At 43.7% G+C, this 21,196-nt stretch overlaps 1 protein-coding gene and 1 long non-coding RNA gene across 10 annotated transcripts in view; both read left to right on the top strand.

The window, feature by feature from the left end:
- The window catches only part of ABHD13 (abhydrolase domain containing 13), a 74,019-nt gene extending 69,746 nt beyond the window's left edge, over positions 1-4,273 (top strand). For all 6 annotated transcript variants that reach the window (XM_073212375.1, XM_073212374.1, XM_073212372.1 and 3 more), the window contains one exon: positions 2,350-4,273. In XM_073212375.1, coding sequence (XP_073068476.1) covers positions 2,350-2,462 — 113 coding nt within the window. In that variant the 3' untranslated portion in view covers positions 2,463-4,273. The remainder of the gene's footprint in view (positions 1-2,349) is intronic.
- A 1,335-nt stretch (positions 4,274-5,608) lies between these two features.
- LOC108399721 (uncharacterized) overlaps positions 5,609-21,196 on the top strand; it is a 50,081-nt gene continuing 34,493 nt past the window's right edge. For 2 of the 4 annotated variants that reach the window (XR_001853719.3, XR_005063047.2), the window contains exon 1: positions 5,642-5,835. This is a non-coding gene — a long non-coding RNA (uncharacterized lncRNA). Of the gene's footprint in view, positions 5,836-21,196 lie in introns of all 4 variants that reach the window. The other 2 variants (XR_012120976.1, XR_012120975.1) reach the window with 2 other exon arrangements.

Genomic DNA, 21,196 nt, shown 5'->3' with positions numbered 1-21,196 from the left:
TAGGAGCAAGTCTACCTCCCAACTCGGGGGCAGTTAACATGTGGGAAGAAAAGGGGAAGACGGGCTTTGTTCATTTCAGGTCTCTTGGGGTTGGGGCTTTTATCGCTACCGAGACCTTCATTCAGTGTTGGGGATGATTTCAGATCCAGAATTGCTGGTATTAGGAAAAAAAGGTATTTGTCTTAAATACATTTATTCCTCTTGGGTAATTTGGACTAATCTGTTCAGAACCCTGAGGAATGGCTTCAGCTCCAGACAGGCGAATGACAGTGTGGACTGAGGGGTTGTGAATTGACGGTGCAGTTGAAGTACTGTGTTTCATTTACTAACAAATGCACCATAAATCAGCTAAAAGGAAGGGAAAGAATTCACAATAATGGAGACGAATGTCATTCCGAATCTGCAGCCACAAATAGCTTTAACAGGGGATGAGGAAGTTTGCTAAATCAGAACTCCCTTATTTACATGAAGAAATGTTTCTCTGAGCCCTGTGGTGAGCAGTGTTTTGATGTTACAGAATATTTACAAACGGTGAGGCTACTCCAATCTGTTATTTATTTAAATTTATTAGCATTTAACAGTCTTACAACAAACTCTTTCTGAAATTTTTTAATCATCTGATCTAACGTTGACCTTCTGGCCAGATTTCCTAGGTGCTCTATTTTTAAGAAAAATTAATGTGACTCTTAAAGATATTTCTTAATACTGACAGTTTAGTTTTATATAGGAGAGCAGTTCTCTAGAAAATTTCAGGTTTGCAATTTTAATCTGCTGGAGAGTGAATTCGTTTCAAACCATTAAAAATGATAATTAGTGTATAAAGGCTCTTTCACAACAACCTGAAAACAATTAAATTGGTCCATTTGGGGAGCCTAGCGTAATACCAAGGCGCCTCTTTCATACACCAAACTCAGTGTTATCCATCATTTCAATAACAAACGGGAAGTGTTTCCTGTAGTAAAATTGGAGCTGATTGCTATAATCTGGAAGCACTGAAACAGCTAAAAACTCGGTGGTGGAATTTTAAATAAAACCTACTAAAAAAGTAGTCGGTTCACACTGACTTTATTTGGAGAGTTAATATTACTTAATTCTCTGTGATCTGCAGCCTCTCCCATAATGTTAGATTATCTTCAATCTCTGCTATAACTGATCTATTCCAATCTTCTCTTAACTATTTAATATAGTCATCAAGTGCTTTGCTAACCCTAGAAAATGTGCACCTACCCTGAACTACGTCTTAAGCTCTATTCTTTTGTTATTTGTTTTTGTCCATTACAAAAAACAAGATCTTTGGAGACAGAATCTCTTGTCATTCTGATCACTGCCCCACAAATGCCTAAAAGGTGTCTGGTGCATTGTAAGTGTGCAGTAAACAAACGTGGACTGGCTGTGGTCAGGGGAAGTCCGGGTGCTTGGGCTTCGTAACAGAATAGATGCTGACACACACGTGTTTGTGTAAATACATTTTCACTGTGTGCTCATGAAACATCTGCCACTGCTTTTTAAATTGTTAGTTCAAAGTATTTGACAATTCAGATACTATTTTGTTCGTTTATTTGTTTCGTCTCGTCCCCTGGCTTATCCTCTTTCTTTTCCTTCACAGTTTTCTTTTTAAATGGGGTCAGGAATTATTTGATCTACCGCGTGCAACTCTTGAAGTGTGTTTTGTATTCCTGAATCATGGAACACATCATTGTAAATTAGGCACATGCAGATTTATTGGTCAGTTTTGAGAAGCTAATCATTTTGTTGGTTTTGATTATAGAGTCGAATATGGTCATTTAAGGAAGCATAAAATATTAAGGGCTATAAATATTATTCTAAATGACTCCTAATCCCACCGTCTGCATTCTAGAGAAAAATTGTGTTAAAGATGTGTTTTGTTAATAGATGGAATTTTTTTACTTTCTAATAATTTACACATTTTTACATGCACATTTAAAAGTATATTTACTATGCATAGTATGTGTATGCTTTTTTGTATCTTTATGTTATAAACAAACTCCTTTGTCAAGAAAATAAAGCAAAATTTCTTTTAACCATATAATATTCTAACACAGGGTGTCCTATAATTTACTTCATTTTTTTTTTAAGTCAGGCATTTGGGCCTGTTTAGATTCTTCATTTTATAAACAGTAGATGATAAATATATTTGTATCTGTTGTAATTCCTTGCTCATTTAGCTTTTTTTGTTTTTAGGTTAGCAGAATAGTTAACTGTTTCAGAAGTCCACTAGTGTAATTTGAAGTGTGAATGCCTATGTCAACTAAGTAGCTTTAACATTCCTTTTTTTTTTCTTTCCCATCTAAAAACCACTTAATGTTCCCGTAAATCATTCTTTTCCAGGCATCGCAAAGCTGGAAGAAGGAGATGAACTCCAGCTTGCAATACCACGCGAGGATGCTAAAATATCACGGGATGGAGACGGCACATTTTTTGGTGCATTGAAACTTCTGTGACCTACGTCCACCTTGTTTGTGGCTATTTTCCTCCCTTTCGCTGTACCTCTTGAGGAGAAAACACTTAACTGGAAATAACAAAAGGAGAAAAAAGAAGTAGTTAACGTAGCCTTTTCTGTGAGGCATTTGTTTTGGTTTGATGGAACTAGACCCAAACAGGAAATTTAACAGACAAACCACAGCCAAAGGGTGTCATGTGAATTATGAGAAATAGAGCCCATTTAAGGAAAAATGGAATTAGACTTTTCACTATAATGCCATGTTGAACAACTTAGTCATAGCTTCTGGTCTTGGAGGAAGCAGAGGATTCAATGGCGCAGTAACATTTCTTCAAAAATGGCTTTCCATTGTTTATCATGGAACAAGTGCCCACATCTGTAGGATATGAAGACTCTTGGGAAATCTCAGGATTCATCCTTTATTTTTATATTAAATATGCCCCTCTTCTATTTTTCAGTTAGCATTTTGGAAAGTGGGGGAAAAAAAAGAAATCATGCATTTGATACATGAAAAAAGTAATTAACAGGTTTTAAATATATTAAACAATTGGACTCAAAAGACATAGGTACTATTTAAATCTTTTTGGTTATTTTAGGTTTGTGGTTTTTATCTCTAATATTACAGATTACCTGATGGAACACCCCCATTTTTCACAGGAGGGAAATAGTTCTCTCATGTGTCTATGCTTATGTGTATCTTTTATGGCTAATTTTAGTTACTTCAGAAGCTTTTAATGTAGGCTAATTCAATTTATAATCCACATAAGCATTAATTGAAAAAAAATAATTATAATTATTCCTCTGTAAAAATAAAATCTCCAGTAGAGTCAATGAATACTTTTATAATAATGTAATATAATTCCCTGTATTTCCTACCCTTGTGTTTTAAACTGCTGCTATTGTAGTAAACATATATTCCAGCCTTTATAAAATACTCGTTATTACCTTTACAGAAGTGGAAGTTTAATTAATGTTCTTGTTATCCTGAAGTATATTATATGCCATGTGCTTGTTATAAAGGTTCTGATATGCCAGAAGACATCATCCTAATTTTCATTTTATAAAGAATCATATTTGAGAATGCCATAATACTTATCTTTTATAACACCAGTTTCCCTTGTTTTGCTTGTCTTTTTATGAATGTCATAACTTTAAAGAGTTTACTTCATTAGTTTAAATTGTAGATAGAAGATGAGCCCCTGCTCTACACTAATTTTCCCCACTCCACATTAAGATATTTTTAAAGATATAGTGAACAAAGAAAATGATTTGTATTTTGTGTCTGAAATTAAGCTTTAAACATACGATTTCTGTAATTTTGGCTCTTTGGTTAAAGTAAAATATATTTTGCAATTTATTTTGTTTTATAATATTATAAATAGAGATGTGACAGGTGAAATAGGAGTTACCTTATGAGAAGGAGGTTAGTAATTTTCTTAGTATTGCTGCTAATTTCATTGCCACATAAAAACTTTCTGTGCTCACATCAGAGCAGCTTCTCCCAGGGTGGGTGAGATGTGGGACCCACAGCTGGCAGGGGCAGCTGGCCACGCCAAAGCCTGCAGACCCCGCCGAGCCACGGCCAGACCGTCTCGAGGTGAATGCATTTCTCTTGTAAGCGCCGTCTGAGGTTGTCTTTGATTTCCTTCTCTCGCCATCGCCACTGACATTATCCAAATTGACTGAGTCTTTTCTTATTTAAAAAATAAAAAAATAATGGAATGAAACTATGCTTAAGATCACTTTAAAAATAAAGATAATAAATGAAATTATAGAAGTGTATTAACAATAAAGTACGAGTGTAGATTTGTTGCTCATTTACATTTATTTTATAGTCTTATGCTAGAGTGGGCCTTACCGGGACTTAGTGATATAGTTAGAATGTCTGATACTTTCTGTTCACACTTAATTTTGCGCATGTGAAGAGGCAATAGGTGTCTGTTTCGTTTTGTTTTATCTTGTTTTTTTTAGGTTCTGTTTCAGTCATAGACTATTTAAAGCTAATCACAAAGATGGGAACAACGGCTGAGCTGCAGTGAGTCACTGTGTGAGGAAGAAACGTTTGATGCGGCGTTCTGATATTGAACTTTGAATTTAGATCGATCACCTAGGGGCTGATTAATTGCCTTTAAAGACCAAACAAATGACATCGGTGGTACAGAACGTGTTCTTCTTTGTTTAATCAGTTTAAACGCAGCCTGGGAGTAAACCCCCAGAGAGGACACGTGCTCACGTGTTGACATCCGTGTCCCCTGCAGGGAACCGGGACGTGGTCTGGGATCTTCCGAGACCCATCTGAGCACATTCCCTGGGGGAAATCTGGCACTTTTTAACCGCAGTATCTGAGTGCAGAATCACCAGAAGGTTATGTCCAGCCACTTGCAGGGTCTGGGAAGCTAAAGTAACTTCCATTTACGAAATTTAAGACTAGCTGGTGTTGCAGCTACTGCCGAGCGTTAGCTGGGAATGCGCACGTCCGCCTCCAGAAAGGTGGATCGCCTGCCCGTGCGCGTGCGCGTGCGGCCTAAGGGACCCTGAGTTTCCCAGCACTGCACCTGACGGTGAAAAAAATGGAAATTGTCACGTAACGAAGTCTAAAGAAACAAGAGGAAAAGATGAAAAACACCCCCCACAGTATCCCCACCCCAAGAAGTCAAGAAGAGATAGAGAGGAAGGAAGCAGGTAGGGACGGGCGGATGGATGGCGCATTTCCAGTATTTAGAGAAGGGCAGCATGCTAGAGGCTAAAATTAGTGGATAGAACTGCCAGATACTTTGTTTTTTAAACACCTTTATTAAGGTACAAATTACACAGAATAAACTTAATCCCTTTAAGATGTAAAATTCAATGATTTTAAAGATAAATTTGAAGCGTTGCCCAGAAAGTTTCAGAATTTAATTGAGGGCATTCGGACCTTGAAATTATATTCCCAGGAAAAAAGGGGAGGGGCTTTGAGAAGGATTTTAAAAAGGAAGAAAAAAACGTTTTTGAGTAAAGCATCTGACGAATCCTTTATATCTTAGACTAGGTTTACATTCACACACAAACACACACAGGCAGCCCAGAGAGTTCCGTGCAGCCCACGCCCACCTGCTGTCGGCACCGGGCGTCGCCAACAGGGTCCCCGCCTCCGCCCTCTCCTCCGGGCACCGCCCCTCCCCCGGGTCCCGCCCTCGCGCCTTACGCACTGAGCTGCCGCGTCTCCTTTATCTCCTTCCGCTCAGACCTCTAGTCCCCACGGCCCTGCACCCGGCAGGGTGTCTGCGGGGGTTTGCCTGACACTTTTCTCACGGTCAGAATGACGTTATGATGCCATTTGGTGAGGAACACCACAGAGCCCTCCGCACCACATCGAGTCAGAGACCACGGGCCAGGTAATGCTTGCCAAGTCCCAATAGATCACTTTTAAATTCATGTGTTTCTCTAGTCATGAAACTATTTAACTGTACATGATACATTGATTTAGAGAGAAACCCACGAAACGTCGTTTTGGTCAAGGCAGCCCCGTCCAGAGTTTGGCTTGTTGAGATGTTGTACTCGTATATCACCACTAGGGGGAGGCACTAGAACAGCTAAAGTGAATGGACAGCTTTATTCTTAAATGCGATTAAATGAATAGAGAAATATTAAAAAAATGATAAAACCAGGAACTGTAAGAACGTTAAAACACCAACCAGACTTTCAGTGTTTTCTCAAACCATATTCGACTCCTGATGAAAGTTTGTAATGTAACAATTCCTACTCTGTTTACATATAATGGAAATTGATTCCTGTTGAGTTGTGTAGGAATGGCCTGCAAACCTGGGATCTTTGGTATGTTTATGAGCCTCCAAAAGCTATAGGATAGTCTGATACCTAAACACAGTACATATCATCTACTTCTGTTTAATTTTTAAACTATTTCTGTATGTCACTGCACTAAACCAATTTGCATGAGTTATCTAATTTCAATTAAAAAATTGATAGACTGTATTTTAGAGCAGTGTTAGGTTTATAGATAAACTAAACAGAAAGTATAGCAGCTCCCATGTACCCCATCGCCACCGCTAGTTCCCCCTATTATGAACATATTACCGTGGTAAATTTACTACAGTTAATGAACTGATACTGATACATGGTTATTAACCAAGGTCCTCAGTTTATATTAGGGGTCACTCTTAGGGTTGTATAGTCTATAGGTTTTGACATATCACGTATCCACCATTACGTAGTCTCACACAGAATACTTTTGGTGCACTAAAAATCCTCTGTGCCCTCCCTCTCTACCCCAAAGCCCTGGCAAACATTGATCTTTTCACAATCTGCATAGTTTTGCCTTTTCCAGGATAGATGGGGTGTAGAGTCAGAACACACAATATGGAGCTCTTTCAGGTTACCTTCTTTCACCTTCCATATGATTTAAGGCTCCTCCATGTGTTCTTGTAGTTTGCTGGCTTGTTTCATTTTATTGCTGAATAATATTCTACCGTATAGGTGATCTACCGTTTACCTATTCACTTATGGAAGGACATCAGTGTTCCTTCCAATTTTGGCAATTATGAATAAAGCTGCTGTAAATATTTGTGTGGATTTTTATGTGGACATACATTTTCAACCCCCGTGGGTAAATACCCAGGAGTGTAGTTTCGAGAATATGTTGTATGAGTATGCTTAGCTTTGTAAGAAACCATCAAACTGTCTTCTGAAATGGCTGCACCATTTTGTGTTCCCACCAGCAGTGAATGAGAGTTCCTGTTGTTCTGTATTCTCATCAGCATTTGGTGTTGTCAGTGTTTTAGATTTTAGCCATTTAATAGCTGAGAAGAGTTATCTCATTGCTGTTTTAATTTGCAATTCCCTGAAAACATGGTATGTTGACCATCAATTCACACTTAGTTGCCATCTGTATACTTTCTTTGATGAGGTGTCTGTTCAGATCTTTTGCCCACTTTTTAATTGGAATATTTGTTTTCTTATTGTTGAGTCCTAAGAATTCTTTGTATATTTTTGATACAAGTCCTTTATCAGACATGTGTTTTGCAGAGATTTTCTTCCAGTCTGATTTATCTTTTTATTTCCTTAAATCGAATTTAATTTTGCAACCACTCTGCCATGCAGATGCTATTATTAGCTCTATTTTATAGATGAGGAAATGGGGTCACAGAGAAGGTACGCGTCTCATTCTAGAGCACAGTGGGTCTGGAATGTGTGCCCTGAGGAGTTCGGCCTGTTGAGCTGACCGCTTCTTCATGCTTGGGTCCAGTGCTCACTAGCTGGGCACCACTGGCCATTTGTGCTTAACTGAGGTCACTAATCATGATGAGACCTCAATATCGGTCCATTTACTATTTAAGTTACTCTAGATCCTAATACTAGACATGCAGTGAGCTAGCAATGGTGTTAAAAATAAATGTTTAAATACTGTAAAATCAGATCTAGCCTCAAAAGGTTGCATTCAGACCAACAGTGGGATTTTTGAGGACAGAGAATAATGGAATAGTTTCTCGAAAGATCAAATACATACATCTTCACTATAACTTAGACAAAGGGATTTTAGCCTTTGTGGAAATGAATGTGGAACATTGGAGTAAAGGATGGGGTCAGCTCTCCTTAGTTTTAATCACTTTGGCCTGCAGAGGTTCCAGAGAGCTGTAATAGTCACTGTAATATAATATGGATGTTCACTTGTAATACCCAATATTATAATAGTGTTGGATGACATATGATATTCAAAGACAGAGGGAAAGGCGGACGAGAAGCACTGTGAGTACATCATCAACTGCACCAAGTTTTCTAAAAACAAACAAACGAGGAGAGAAGACTTGGGAAGGGATGCAGGCGGGTGGAGGAGACAGGACAGTTACCTTCAGTTCTTTGACGTGCTGTCTTTAAGGACCAACACTGGTTTTTGTCCTGCACACCTAGGCTCAGTCTGAGGCAAGTTCTTTCCGCACAGGGAAGGTTTTGCAGGAAGTGCGGGGCCCCTGGCCATCGGTCCCAGTGTTCTGGTGCAATGGGCACTTTCACGCTCACATGTGGCCCAGCCCAGCTCTGACTCTCAGCATCCGTGCTGGCTGGGGACGGGGAGGCCGAAGGGGAGGCAGGCCCCCTGGGTGCCCAAAGAGGAGAGGCAGCCCCGGGTAGGGGAGCCACCTTCCAGGGGCTGAGCCACTGGTGGGAGCTGAAGGACTCAGGTCAGGCACGTTATCTCAAGCACCAAGGTGACAGAAGAGAATCTGGTTTTTCTAGCACTGATGATGGGAGGGAGGGTATGGAAGGAAGGGAGGTGTGGGCAGAGCTGCAGGGACACGCCCAGGGGCAAGCGCCAGCACAAGAGCTCAATTTAATTTGTAGAAGAGCTGGTGTGCTGAGAGAGGGAGCGGGGCAGTGGTGACCCCGGAGCGTGGCTGGGCCCAGCGGGAGACAGACGGGTGGGTGGCTTCAGGTAGCCCTCTACCTGAGGCAGCCTGGAACAATCTAAAGACAGGGGATGCAGCAGAGATGCAAGCAGAGAGAAGAAAACGGAACTTGATGCCCCGGGGACCGGATTTTCTTTGCTGGGAGATGAGGTTGCTGACTGCAGGGGGCTGGCTGGGTTCAGAGCTCCAGGCTCCTGCCCCTGGGCCCCTTGTCTTAAAACCTGTGCCCAGATCTACAGCCCAGCGGCCAGACTGCTTTGTGCCAGAGGGGCTCGCCTCTGCTCCCCTCTGACTTTCCTCCCTTTCTCACCCACAGGCAAGGGAGGGACCCCGATTCCTTTGCTTTTCTGTCAGCTCCTTGCTGCCAACAAATCAGTGTGAAAACTCAGCCCAGCAACATTCTTTGTCAGAGCGTTTAGTGGTTCCATCTTCAGACAGTGTAACAAAGGCAAATCCCTTCGGGTAAAGGTTTCGGTGACTGTGTCCTGCACTGCCCAGAGCCCGCTGCAGAGAGGGTGGGAAGGAGGCCGGTACTCCCCCCAGACTCCGCCCATGGCTCCTCACTCTGTCCCTGGGGACACCCAGCTGCTCACAGCCTCATTGTCTTCCCTTTGAATGGCCACAAAACATTTTTAATTTAAACACTTGCAGGTCCTACTGAAGTTCTTGATGAGCTCACTCAAGCTTAGAGGATCCTAACCTTCACCTTGTTTCCCCAGCCGCACTGCTGTAATTCATAGTAGAGTATGCCTCGAAGTCCCTCTTTCTTTTAATTTCTAATTAGCTTTTGATTTAATAATGAAATAAGTTGCATAGAGCCTGAGCTTAGAGGCAGCCTCATTGAATTTCACTTACTTTTGTTTGAACTGGACTAGCCACGCACCACTAGGAGTGAACGGGTTTCTCTGTATTGTGAATTGTATTAATAATATGCTATAAAATATGAGAATTTTAGTGATGGCATTACTAATGTCTAGAAACATAATTTTAATGATTCTGTTATCCACATTCACCTTGGAGTTACAAAGCATCAGGTTTCTTTCAAATGAATGCATCAGATCAAAACAATGTGCCAGTCCAAAGCGTGTTTGATATTTCAAGGACCATATATATTTTGCTTTTAAATAAGAAACCCATTTTCTGCATCTTCACTCACACACTCTTATTTGAGCTTACAAGCTATGAATTAATCATTGTATATGTATCTAAAGCGGCAGGTGAGGTGGAATCACTTCTATTTTGCTTTAAGTAGAATCTGGATACCTGTATGTCCATCTGTGTAGTAATTCACTTCCTTTCCGTGAAGATTTTGCATCTTTCTTCTTTTGGAGTTTGTTAAGCCATCTTCTGAAATGAAACAGAACTTCATTTTTACGTATTTGATGTGTCCTATTATATTACCTTGAAAAGCCGCGTAGTGTCGTGGCGGGAGCTTGGGGCCTGGAGTCTGACGGAACGGGCTTGAGTTCCGGTGGTGTTCGGTCATATAGTCATATAACCAATTCTCTGTCCTGTTAGGTACTTCAGTAAGTAGTTTGCATGAAAGGCTTGCTCATGTGCAAAATCAACAACGTTCAAAGTTAAGATATGCCAAAATTTTTTGAAGCTATTGGTCGCAGGATCAACCGGAGGATCAGCCATCACCATTTCAGAAGGTTAAGGTGCTCTCTCCAGGTTTTTATACGTGATCATGTAAGACTTGAGATGCCTAAAACTATTTTTAACAACCATGTGGTGTGAACCCCTCTCCTTTCTCCAATGAAATATTATTTGTAATATCTCTTATGCTAATTATTAATCCTCCAGCATAGATACAGGTGGTGTCACTGGGAGGGTTTGCCCAAGCCCTCCGGGGCCGGGCCTTCTGGCTAGGGTCTTTCAGTTGCCCACGCAGGGTTTATTCCTGCTGTTTCCATGGTGGACTCACTCCTCCACTACGAATCAAAGGCGACTTGAGCACACACACGGGCATCTCCCGTCTATACTGAAGGGTACCAAGGAAATAACAGACCACGTAACAGCATTATCAACTGAAATTATGTGAGAAGAGCTATTTTAAAGCACTTCAGATTTTGTGGCACGCTGGCAGCTTGGTTCCAGAGCAGCTGAGGAAGAAGAGGCAAGCCGGCCACAGGAGACGCGGGGCGGAGGCACAACCCAGAGCAGGCTGCCCGGGGAGGGGCCGCCCCGGCGGACCGGCAGGTGGCGAGGGTGATGCTGTGGAAGAGCAGGTGTGGGAGGGGGAGGACAGCCCTAGTCCCGGAGAGGCTGGATTCTGCCTGTTACAAATAAGGGAAGAGACACCCCCATTCCCCTTTCTTAGAGCATTTTCTTTAGAGAACTTGTCATTTCTTTCTCTGTCTTTTCCAAAGGTATGTAAATCCTTTCAAAAGCTAAACATCCCAATTTCCTAGCCCTGGACAGTCTTTCTCAAGGACCTGGGAGCCATCTCTAGGTGTAACATCAAGGTGAAAGCCAAGTAACTAACACGATGGTCAGTCACCCTGTGCTTCCTGGATTTAAGATGAACTTTGTGGGGCACATGGTGTGGCGGTGCAGTCTTGTTACTTGAGTCTAGTTACTGTTTATCCTGTGAGCGTGTGTGGAGCGGGTTGCCGTTCTTCCTGTCTGCAATCTCTTAGTGGATCACTGCGCCCCATTCCGGTGCATTGAATGCTTATTCAGTAATAAAACAGTTTGCTTTCTCTGCTGACTTTGTGGAGATGACTTCTGAGTTGGAAGAAGATTTGTTCTAAACTATATTCCCCACTGCAGGCGAAACTTTGGGGGGGATTCTTCATGATTTCTTTGTTCTCGGTTCTATAGTATGCGATGACAAGATGTGCTCTTCAAACGTTTTCTCTTTGTTTATAGGAATATAATTTCTTAGTGGGTGAATGTACTGACCCTCTCATCTGCGGTCAAATACAGTAACTTAGTTGCCCCTTCCAGTAACTGCCAACATCTCTGACTGCTCCGGTTGCCCCTCCTGGCTCAGCCCTGAGGCCTTTCAGTCCGCCTTATGTGCCCAGAGGTCATGTGATCAATAGTGTTTAGCCAAGTGTAAACTAAGCCCCAAGATAATTTAGTCACTATGTAGTATTAAAGATAATAATTCACACTCACATATTCTTTGAATAGCAATACTTTTGATGCATTGCTGGAGTTTTGCAACTCTTCTTTGAATATTTTCATCAAATTTTTGGCTTTTTAATATTTTCAATTAAAAAAAAGTGTTTCTAATCGATTTAGCTCTGTTTTTAATAGATTGAAGTAGAAGAATAAAATTGTTCCTCTCTCCAAAGAACATATCCCAGTATCAGTGACCCAGAGTAATCATTATAAAGACTTCACAGTTCTCCGTGTGGGCACGTGGACTTCTCCACATTTTGCTACTGTAAAAACAGCAAAGCAGTAATAAAGGAAATCAGGAAGGGGTGACAGGGAAATCCCTCCCTCCGCATTCTTAATAGCCCCTAGATATTTGAAGAAATCACTTTAAGAAGTATTGTACTTAAAGGACAAACACATTATTGAACGACTATTCATTTTCAGTTAGGCTTTTATGCTGAACATCTTGCTTTCAGTTCCATCAGTCAGCCACATTGCTCAGGCTAAATTGCTTTCAGCCTAATCATATGCCATTTCTTAACAGGGCTTTGTGTAGCTACTACCAATTAATTGGAGTGATCTTGGAGGACTCTTTTTCATTAGAGAGATTGTCTTTAGGGAGAAATCAATCACTGGAGCTTGGAGTTTGTAAGAAAAAAGTCAGGATTGAAAGACAATTTCCAAATTGCAAGTCATTCCCAATATCCTGTTGCCTGTTAAAAAGTGCAAGCCTTCAGCAACGCCTAAACAATGGGCCACTTAATACAAACGCTTGTATACTAAAAGGTTACAGACCGGAACCCTAACTTCTGCATTAGAGAATTCTGTTAAGGATACCTGCTTCTGAGAAGAGGAAAGGAGCACCATAAAAAGGAAGTGATGATTTATTTAAGGTAATTGTGAGCTATCATGGTCTTTGAAGATCATTTCTCATTTAAATATTTGAAGAAAGACTTTTCTTCATTAAGCATCAGTCTTAAATTTCACTGGTAATATCCTTATATCTTAAAAAATTAAAATACTCTCCCAGGTGGCTTAGTTTATAGCAGGGAACAGTTGTAGGCATGAGAAAACTTGGCTTCAATCCCATCGTGATCCTGTTGGAACACAGAAGAGTGCTTTCTGTCTCCATAGTGACCACCACTAGGTGGGGTCCAGCCACAGTGGTGCTTCTCCTTTGCTCCAGTGGCTAAGAATAGGAAGCTTTTCTTCTCAGAACTGTAAAAACTGTAAACTCAGATGCTCACACAAGCTACAAACTGTCTTCTGAAAATGAGAAATCCGTTGTTTAACCGCCAGTGAGTCTGGCCTCATGTCTCAGTGGTTCTCTTTTCGGATGGCCCCATGAACCATCCCGACTCCATCCCCTCCCTGCTGTCTCTGCACCTTCTAGTTCCTTCTGGGAAACAGCAGGAAATGCCTACGATGCTGAGCAGTGATGGCCGAGCAGCAGGTGACCCGTGAGTGCTGGCAATTTTGGAATCCCGACCAGGAGGACATGTAATTATGATACCCCGATGTTTTATCTAAGCACCAAAGAAGGGAGACCTGAGCCTTAAGATCCCTAAAGCAAAGGTGGGTTTTGCTCTGTTGTCCTTGCTGCCAAGGAAAGAAAGGGAAAAGTGGAAGCCCATTGGAAGGGACTCATGTTTTTGGTTGATGCTGAGGAAGCAGAAGCAGATGCATTGCCTTGCTTCTGAGATCCTGAGAATTTCAGGTGTCAGCAGAAATACTGTGAACCTTGGAATAAACCAAAAATAACAGATAACACTTCCAGGTTCTGGTACCCAAAATGATAAATACTGGCCTGACTGCTAGGCTTGGTCTCACCTCTCTCATGTCATTTTTGTTGAATTTTTGTGCTTTCCATTATGTAGTTCTGCTGAGGGCAGGATATCTGTGGGTCTATTTGCTCTTCTAGGAGATGTAGACAGTGTGCAAAGTGGCTGCATTTAGGTGGCGGCCAGTACCTCAGTTCCCCACCGATATTTCCTTTTAATATCTGTTTTTTTTTTGCTCTCAAAAAAGCCATAAAAAGGAAAAATAGCTTTGGCATGTCCAAAATGCCTACTTTGATTTGCCATGTCCTTTTTGTACAAGAATGAATAAGGCCTCTAATAGAGAAATCACAATGTACCCGACATGTTCAAAAAAACAATTATTATAAAGAGCATTACTTATGCACAGTCATTTCTCTCAATATTAATATGTGAATTTAAAGACATTTGCAATTAAAATTCCAACAGGATTTATCCAATTTGGAACTGGATGAAATGATCTTAAAATTCATGTGAAAATACAAATCTTTGGGAATAGCCAAGAAAACTCTTTTTTAAAACCTATTTGTCAGGTGTCAGCAAATACTCTAAAGCCAGTGGGATCAACTCAATATGGTGTTGGCCTAGGGTTAGATAAAAAGATTAGCTTAACCAAGTAGTAAACCAAATAATTTTAATGAAATAGTATCTAGAAATACAGCCCAATAGACATGAAATAAAATATTAGATGGGATATTAGTCCAGTGGGAAAGGGTGGCTGATTTAACAAAGATGCTGGTACAGTTGCTCATCCACATGGATTAAATGATTTGAGACTGCAGTGCCAGCTGCCTGTGCATTTGTGTGCATGTGGCTGGGAGGGAGTGACAGCTGGGAGGCAGTAGGTGAGGTGGCTTTTGGACTGTGGGAGTCTTTATGCATCACGTGAGGAGTCAAATTCAACCTTGTAGGAAAAGTAGGAATTCGTGTATTTTCTGTCAAACAGAAGAAAGACAAGCGTATGTATATTTTAGGACAAAACTGGCAGCAATGTGAAGGGTTTTGGTTTCAGGGGAGAAAATTAGAATGCGGAAGGTCGCTAGGACATGAGGCTTTGGGGACATGAGGCAAGAAGGAGAAATGCAGGGTTTCGAGGCTCGGCTGTAGAACCCTGAAAGCTGGGGAGGCAGACCCCTGGGTCACGCCCAGCCTGCATGACCACTGGCCCAGAGAGCCATTCCCTTCCCCGCCATATGCATTTCAGATACATTCTGGTTTCAAGTTCTTTTCTCTCCTGCTCAGAATTTGTGTTCAGCCACCAACAGTTTTTCTAAAATCCCAGTCCTGCTCTTCTTCAGTTCCTGGAACCAGTTTTCATGTCCCCGACCCCCTGTCCTTCGCTGTGAAGGAGGTCAGACGGCCAGGAGAGAACCTGCTCAAGGGACACAGAAGGTCTTGTGGTTCAAAACGCAACCCTGGGTGTTCTCAAGCCAAGGGGATGCTCAGCATCAAAATACTGCTTTCTGTCAACAAGTGGTGGCACCAACTGGTGGGGCTATGCTTCTAGTGCCACTCGTACTCAGCTGCTGTCTGAGCAGCAGGTGGAGCCCGGCTGGGATGCAGGAGCCCGACAGCTGTCTGATGAGGATGGCGGAGGTGTAGAGCTTTTAAACACACAGCCAAGGTTAGACTTGAAGACCAGTCAAACTGCATAATGCAAAAGATCTTTGTGAAAACACAGAACATACACAAATCTGAAACCAAGGATGAAAAAAGTGACTCCTTGTTGTCATGTCATGTAAGGATTTCTGTTTTAAGTTTTGCAAACTGTACAGTGACTGTAGCCTTGGAAGATGGCAGACACTGCCTTTTCTTTCTTTCAGGATTTCTATTATTATTATTATTATTGTATAAATTATTTTTATATTGCTTTATTCCGTAAATGCCAGGTATTCTAATAAGCTTAATTTTCATTCTGTTCTTCATTCTCAGATCCTTTTATTCTTAGATCAACACTTATTTTATCAGCAAGATTAATGTTTCCAAGTCACACATCTAGGAAGGGAAGAATTTGTCATTTAACTCAAGTGTATGCAACTCCCAAGCTCTTCCCACATTATATTTCTTCCAAATTAGGTCAAAGCAACTCGTTTCAATAGAGAAAAGTCAGAGTTGTTTTGATAATGCATTTGTCTTTAGGGCAAATTGCTTTTGTGCCTGTAATCTTCGTTTAATTGGTTAAATCAGCAGATCATTTTCATGTGAGCATCAGAGGGTGAGACTCTCAGCATTTTTCCTTGAGCCCTTACTGACCAGGTTCAGAATCTGCTAGTCATTAGATTATTACTGAGGAGAAGCTACTTACATTTGCTAAACCTCAGTTTACTCATCTATAAAATGGGTTCTTCTAGATGTTCCATAATAAGTGCAAATTGATATCTAGAGAAAAACATCCACTAAATGAGGAACAATTTCCTTCCTGCCTGTCACACTTCCTGCTCAGATGTATGTGCTCTTAGACCTGTGACAGTTTGTACTTCACAGTTTACACAGCGCTCCTGGGGTGAGGATGGCATTTTGCCCCCAAAATATATATATAACAGTGCGATTTTAGTACTATGGTAAGCAAAGAAGAAAATTAGTAACTTTAAGATCTTAGAACACTCTCAAATTTCAGCAAATTGGCACCTGTTTCTTTTCAAAGAACTGTGAAAGTCTAAGTTTTGACTGGTTGTGAATAAAGTGAAGGTTCCTGTGGCCAGGATTCTCACCTGGCCCTGGTTGGCTAGCTCACTGCACACCTGTGGGCAATACGTTGTTATTGACTCTGGAGTGGTGGCAGCGCCGAGGACAGAGGCCCAGAGAAAGGCTGTGTGGGCAGAGAGGCTCAGAGGCAGAGACCAGCTTGCTGCGTGCAGACTCACTCTGAGTGAAAAGGATTTTAGTGATTGACCGGCCACCATGGGAATAAATTTGGGTATAACTCTTTCACCCCAAGAGCGTTCTACTGTCAATTCTTTGGTCACACTGACTCCATAGTGAACTTTCCCGGCGCTGACACCCACTGGCCAGACACCGGTTCTCGCAGACAAAGTTAGACAATGTAAGAAGTGTGTGGAAGGGAAGGAACGTGCCAAGACCTGGTTAGAAGGTAAGACAAAATGTTTTAAAATGAAAACATACGAAAATTGGTAAGGTACTGGTGTAGAGAAAATGAAGGCTCCTACAGCCAGGATCCCCTGGCCCTGGGCCGCCCGCTCAGGGCACACCTGGGGGCACTGTTGCCGCTGACCCTATATACAGAGCTCTGCGCCGAGGTCTGGGCCGCAGGCTGCAGGAGAGCAGAGGCGGGAGTGGGGGCTGGGCCGAGGACGGGGACTGAGACGCCTGGGCGCGGAGGGGCCCTGAGGCAGAGCCCGGCCTGCTGCAGGCTGACTCGCTCCCAGTGGACGGGATTCTAGTGACGGGCCTGCCTCCGTGGGGATAAAGTTGGCATAACCCTTACACCCCAGGAACGTTCCACTCATTTTCCCTCCCCACTGAATCAAGAGGGAACTTCCCTGGGGCTGAAATCCATTGACAAGACAAACGTTGAAGAAATAATGAGAAGTAAGCCATTTTGATGGAAATCTTTGAATATCGATAGGGGTTTGTCTTGCCAATGAGTTTCAGCTCAGGGCAAGTTCGCTATGGATTCAGTGTGACCAAAGGAATCGACAGCAAAGCGTTCTTGGGGTGACAGGGGTTATTACCCGCTTGTTCTCTGTGGTCAGGTCCAGCACTAGCGTCTCTACCCCCTGCCCAGAACACCGGGCCGAGCTCTCTATATAGCACAATAATAGCTTATTGCCCACGGGTGTGGAAGCGGCAGCCCAGCAACAGGCCCGTTACATCACCAGGTGGTTTGAGCTCAGTGAGGATCCCGCCGTGGGAGCCCCAGCTTCCCCGCAGGTCAGTGTGGTCATTGTAGTCTATGAGGTCTTTGGGGTAACGGTCATCTTTGAATCGCTTTGGTCTGATGTAAACCCTTGAGCCGGTCTGGGCAGGCGAGGCCGGAGGGGGAGCGGGCGGCCTCCGGCCCCGGGTGCGGAGGCCAGGTGCCCTCCCCGCGGGTAGGCGGCTGCCTCCGGCCTCGGGCCCTGGGAGCGGCGGCGTGCGGGGCGCCTGTCCGCCCGGCCAGGCGGCGCGATGCCCCTCTGGTGCCCGCGCAGTTCTGGGGGACGCGGTGCGCCGCCCTCGGGGCACCCTTTCTCCTCCTGCCCTGGGAGACGGGCTTCCTCCTTTAAAGAGGCAAAGCCTCGCAGCGGGCATCCTCCGCTGCCGTGGGAGCGGGGAGGGCGCTGGGCCCCGGCGACTCAGAGGCCGAGTGCGGAGCTCAGAGTCTCCGTCCAGGGCGCCCCTGGACGGTCCTCCGGGAGCCCTGACGCAGAGTCCGTCCGCCCCGGGGGCGCGGGCCTCCCCTGCTGACTCGTGTCCGAAGTGGTGAACGCAGATGCTCAGACTACCCAACATCAAAGAAGACATTGTGGGAAGGCCTGCACGCAGTTTGAACTGGATGGGCAGGAAATCGGGTCATAAAAATGTCCTGTCGTTGAGTCCGGGTAATGGAAGAACCACTGAGCTGACGCCTGAACAGAAAGACGGACAGGAAGGTGAATCCCACTTCCTCTTCTCCGATACAATACCGGCAGGGCGACTGACCGAACAGTTCTGGGAGGAAAGATTTTAAGCGAAACTGACAGATACTCAGGTAAGGGCTGCCAGCTTTGCGCTACTGCATTCACCTCGGGGTCACATCGGTTTTTATTTAAGATACTAAATGAAAAGTCGGGATGAAAAAGTTTATTGTAAAACCTTTGTGTGTCTCATTCCATCTACAATCATTTGTGAGTTACATACATGCAAGATACACGTCAGACTCAGTATTCAAAATGGAAAACACATGGGCCCTTTTCCGAAATACTCGCTCACTCTTTGGGGTGCTGGGTCTGGCTCCACAGAATGGAACTTGGTAGGCGTTTGTTGAATTTTTATCTGGAGCCTCACTTGTGAGGACACCTGCTGTGTGACTTGATGAGCCTGCCCTCTGCACGTGCACACGCGCGCGCGCGCACACACACACACACACACATACTTGTATTAGATCTTACTCTCCTGCTGCAGGTCACGTAGAAGGGACAATTCATCCAAGGAGGGTCTGGTGACCTCCAGTGCCAGCAGCCAAGTGCTCAGTTAGTGGTTAGCACGGCTCCGGGGCCACGGGCTGTGAGATGCTCGCAGGGAGGTCACCACACTCTCTTCGGCCATCTGAGGGACGGTTACGGCTTAGGGCTCCTGGCAGTGAGGGACTCCAGTGTCCCTCTTTACTATAAGGATGCTGTGTTAGTCAGAAGAGCCATTGCTGTGCCTTCTATGTCCAGTCCCGCCTGAGGGAAGGTGGTGTTTTTGCTTCTCTGACCAACTAGTTTTTAAGAAACTCTGTCTGAGGAGAAAGTGATTCTGCAGCCCCTGGAGACAGACCCACGCGATGCTTTCCTGCAGGCAGATTGTCGTTTTTGCCCTGGTAAGAATGGGTAACATCTTAACACGTGTGTAACAAATGACTGTAAACCCAGCAGGCCCACAGAAACTCTACGTCATCGTGCATTACTGAAGCTTTGTGTCCATTAAACAGCGACACCTCGCTTCTCCCCTCCCCAGATCCTGGGAGCCGCCATTCCACTTGCCACTTACCAGAGGCGTCTAAAATAATCAGTCATGGACGCTCCAAATATTTTTGAAATGTAACATATGTGACATGAAAAGCAGTATATAGACTATAACTCCACAAGGAGTTAAGTGATCACATGTTTAGATTCAAATGTAAGTCAGCTTTGTTTCTTTGCTCATGTATTTGACTGAATGCACTCTTGGTTCGCTGCTTTGATGTTGCACATAGGAAACCACAGTCCCAGGCTTTGCTCAGATGAGCTCTTGGAGACTTACCCTTAATGCCACGTACGGGATTGTGAAATGGATTGTAGTTGGCCGCCTGTCATGTGTCAGCCCTTCTTTAGTTTGGGGAGATGTTTTAAAAAATGAGATAAAAAATCTCTGCTTGGGAAGCTTATATTCCAAATGGGGAGACAGACAAAAAGCAAGCTGAATAAAGAAAGCACACAGTATATATAATATATAAGCTTAGGAGAAAACCTAGAAGAGGGAGTGGTGTGGGCGTGGAGGATAGGGGTGAGATAGACATTTTAGATCCACACGCACAGAAAGCCCTGCAGAGAGTGACTTCTGAGTCCAAACTAATGACGGGAGGGAGCTGGTCATGTGGCTAATGGGAGGGGCACAGAGAGGGAGCAGCAGGTGGACAGGGGCTGGCGGAGGGCGTGTGGCCTGCGTGGGAAGCGGACACCTGGCGTGGAGAGGACAGTCAGATGGGCAGTGGACACCCGCTGGCGGAGGGCCCTGCAGGGATGCAGGGGACTGCCTCTTCCTCTGAGATGGGAATCTCCTGTGGAGTCACGCGCAGAGGAGTGACAAGATGTGATTCGCATTTCAGCAGGCTTCTACTGATGGGCTGTGTGGAGAAAATACTAGAGAGGAGCTTTGGCCGAGGCAGGCATAAAGGTAGAAAGTTAGAGCTGTAATTAAACCAAGGGTTAATGATGTCCTTGACCAGATGGGGGGCCAGAGAATGACAAACACAGACAACATGACTTACTGCAGAAGGGAGGGAGGGTGTGAGAGAGGCGAGGATTCGAGAATGAAGGTTTGTAGGAGGGAAGGGCCATTGCCCGAGGTTGTGAAGAGTTGTGGGATGACTTTGGAAATACAGAAAAATACTTTCAGACCGAAGCTTGGGTTACTGGTCTGATTCTAAATGGAGGGACCAGTAAACAGTGGACATACAGTTTCTGGAGTGTGGGGAAAGTCTGAACTGTAGGTATAAATTTGGGCCCCATCAAAAAACAGATAGTATTTGAAGCTATGAAATTAGATGATAACAACTAGAGTAAGATATTTTTAAAGCCTCCTCAGAACACACACAGGGACGGCAGCAGGGCTTGGCCGCCCTGGAATGTTCCCAGCAGGCCTGTGGTGGGTCCTGGAATGTCTGAGGAATCCCGGGCTGCCTTGGGAACAGCTTCTACTCAAGCCTCCCAGTGGGTCACCTGGCTTGCTTACGGGCTGACCTGGGTCTGAATATTACATACCTATCTGCTGTGCCTGGACGGGATGGGTTGAGGTGGCAGAGGTGAAAGATTCAGTCATTAGTGATCCTGCTGATGCAAATCTTCCGTCACAAATGCAAATAAATATGTTCATCCATAAATTTTTCCCCACAAAATTGAGCATTTTATTTTGTTCTTAATTGTTTTGTCATTACAACTAGATTACCGACTAGACAGTAAAGTGTTTGTTTTTTACAGAGAAGGGATCTTTTTGGCACAATTTGTAAGAATGTTAGACACCTAGTG

Source organism: Manis javanica, chromosome 9 (assembly GCF_040802235.1).
Source record: "Manis javanica isolate MJ-LG chromosome 9, MJ_LKY, whole genome shotgun sequence".
Classification (NCBI taxonomy): Eukaryota; Metazoa; Chordata; class Mammalia; order Pholidota; family Manidae; genus Manis; species Manis javanica.
Note: the sequence above shows the minus strand (reverse complement) of the source record. Positions and strands in the feature narration are given on the sequence as shown.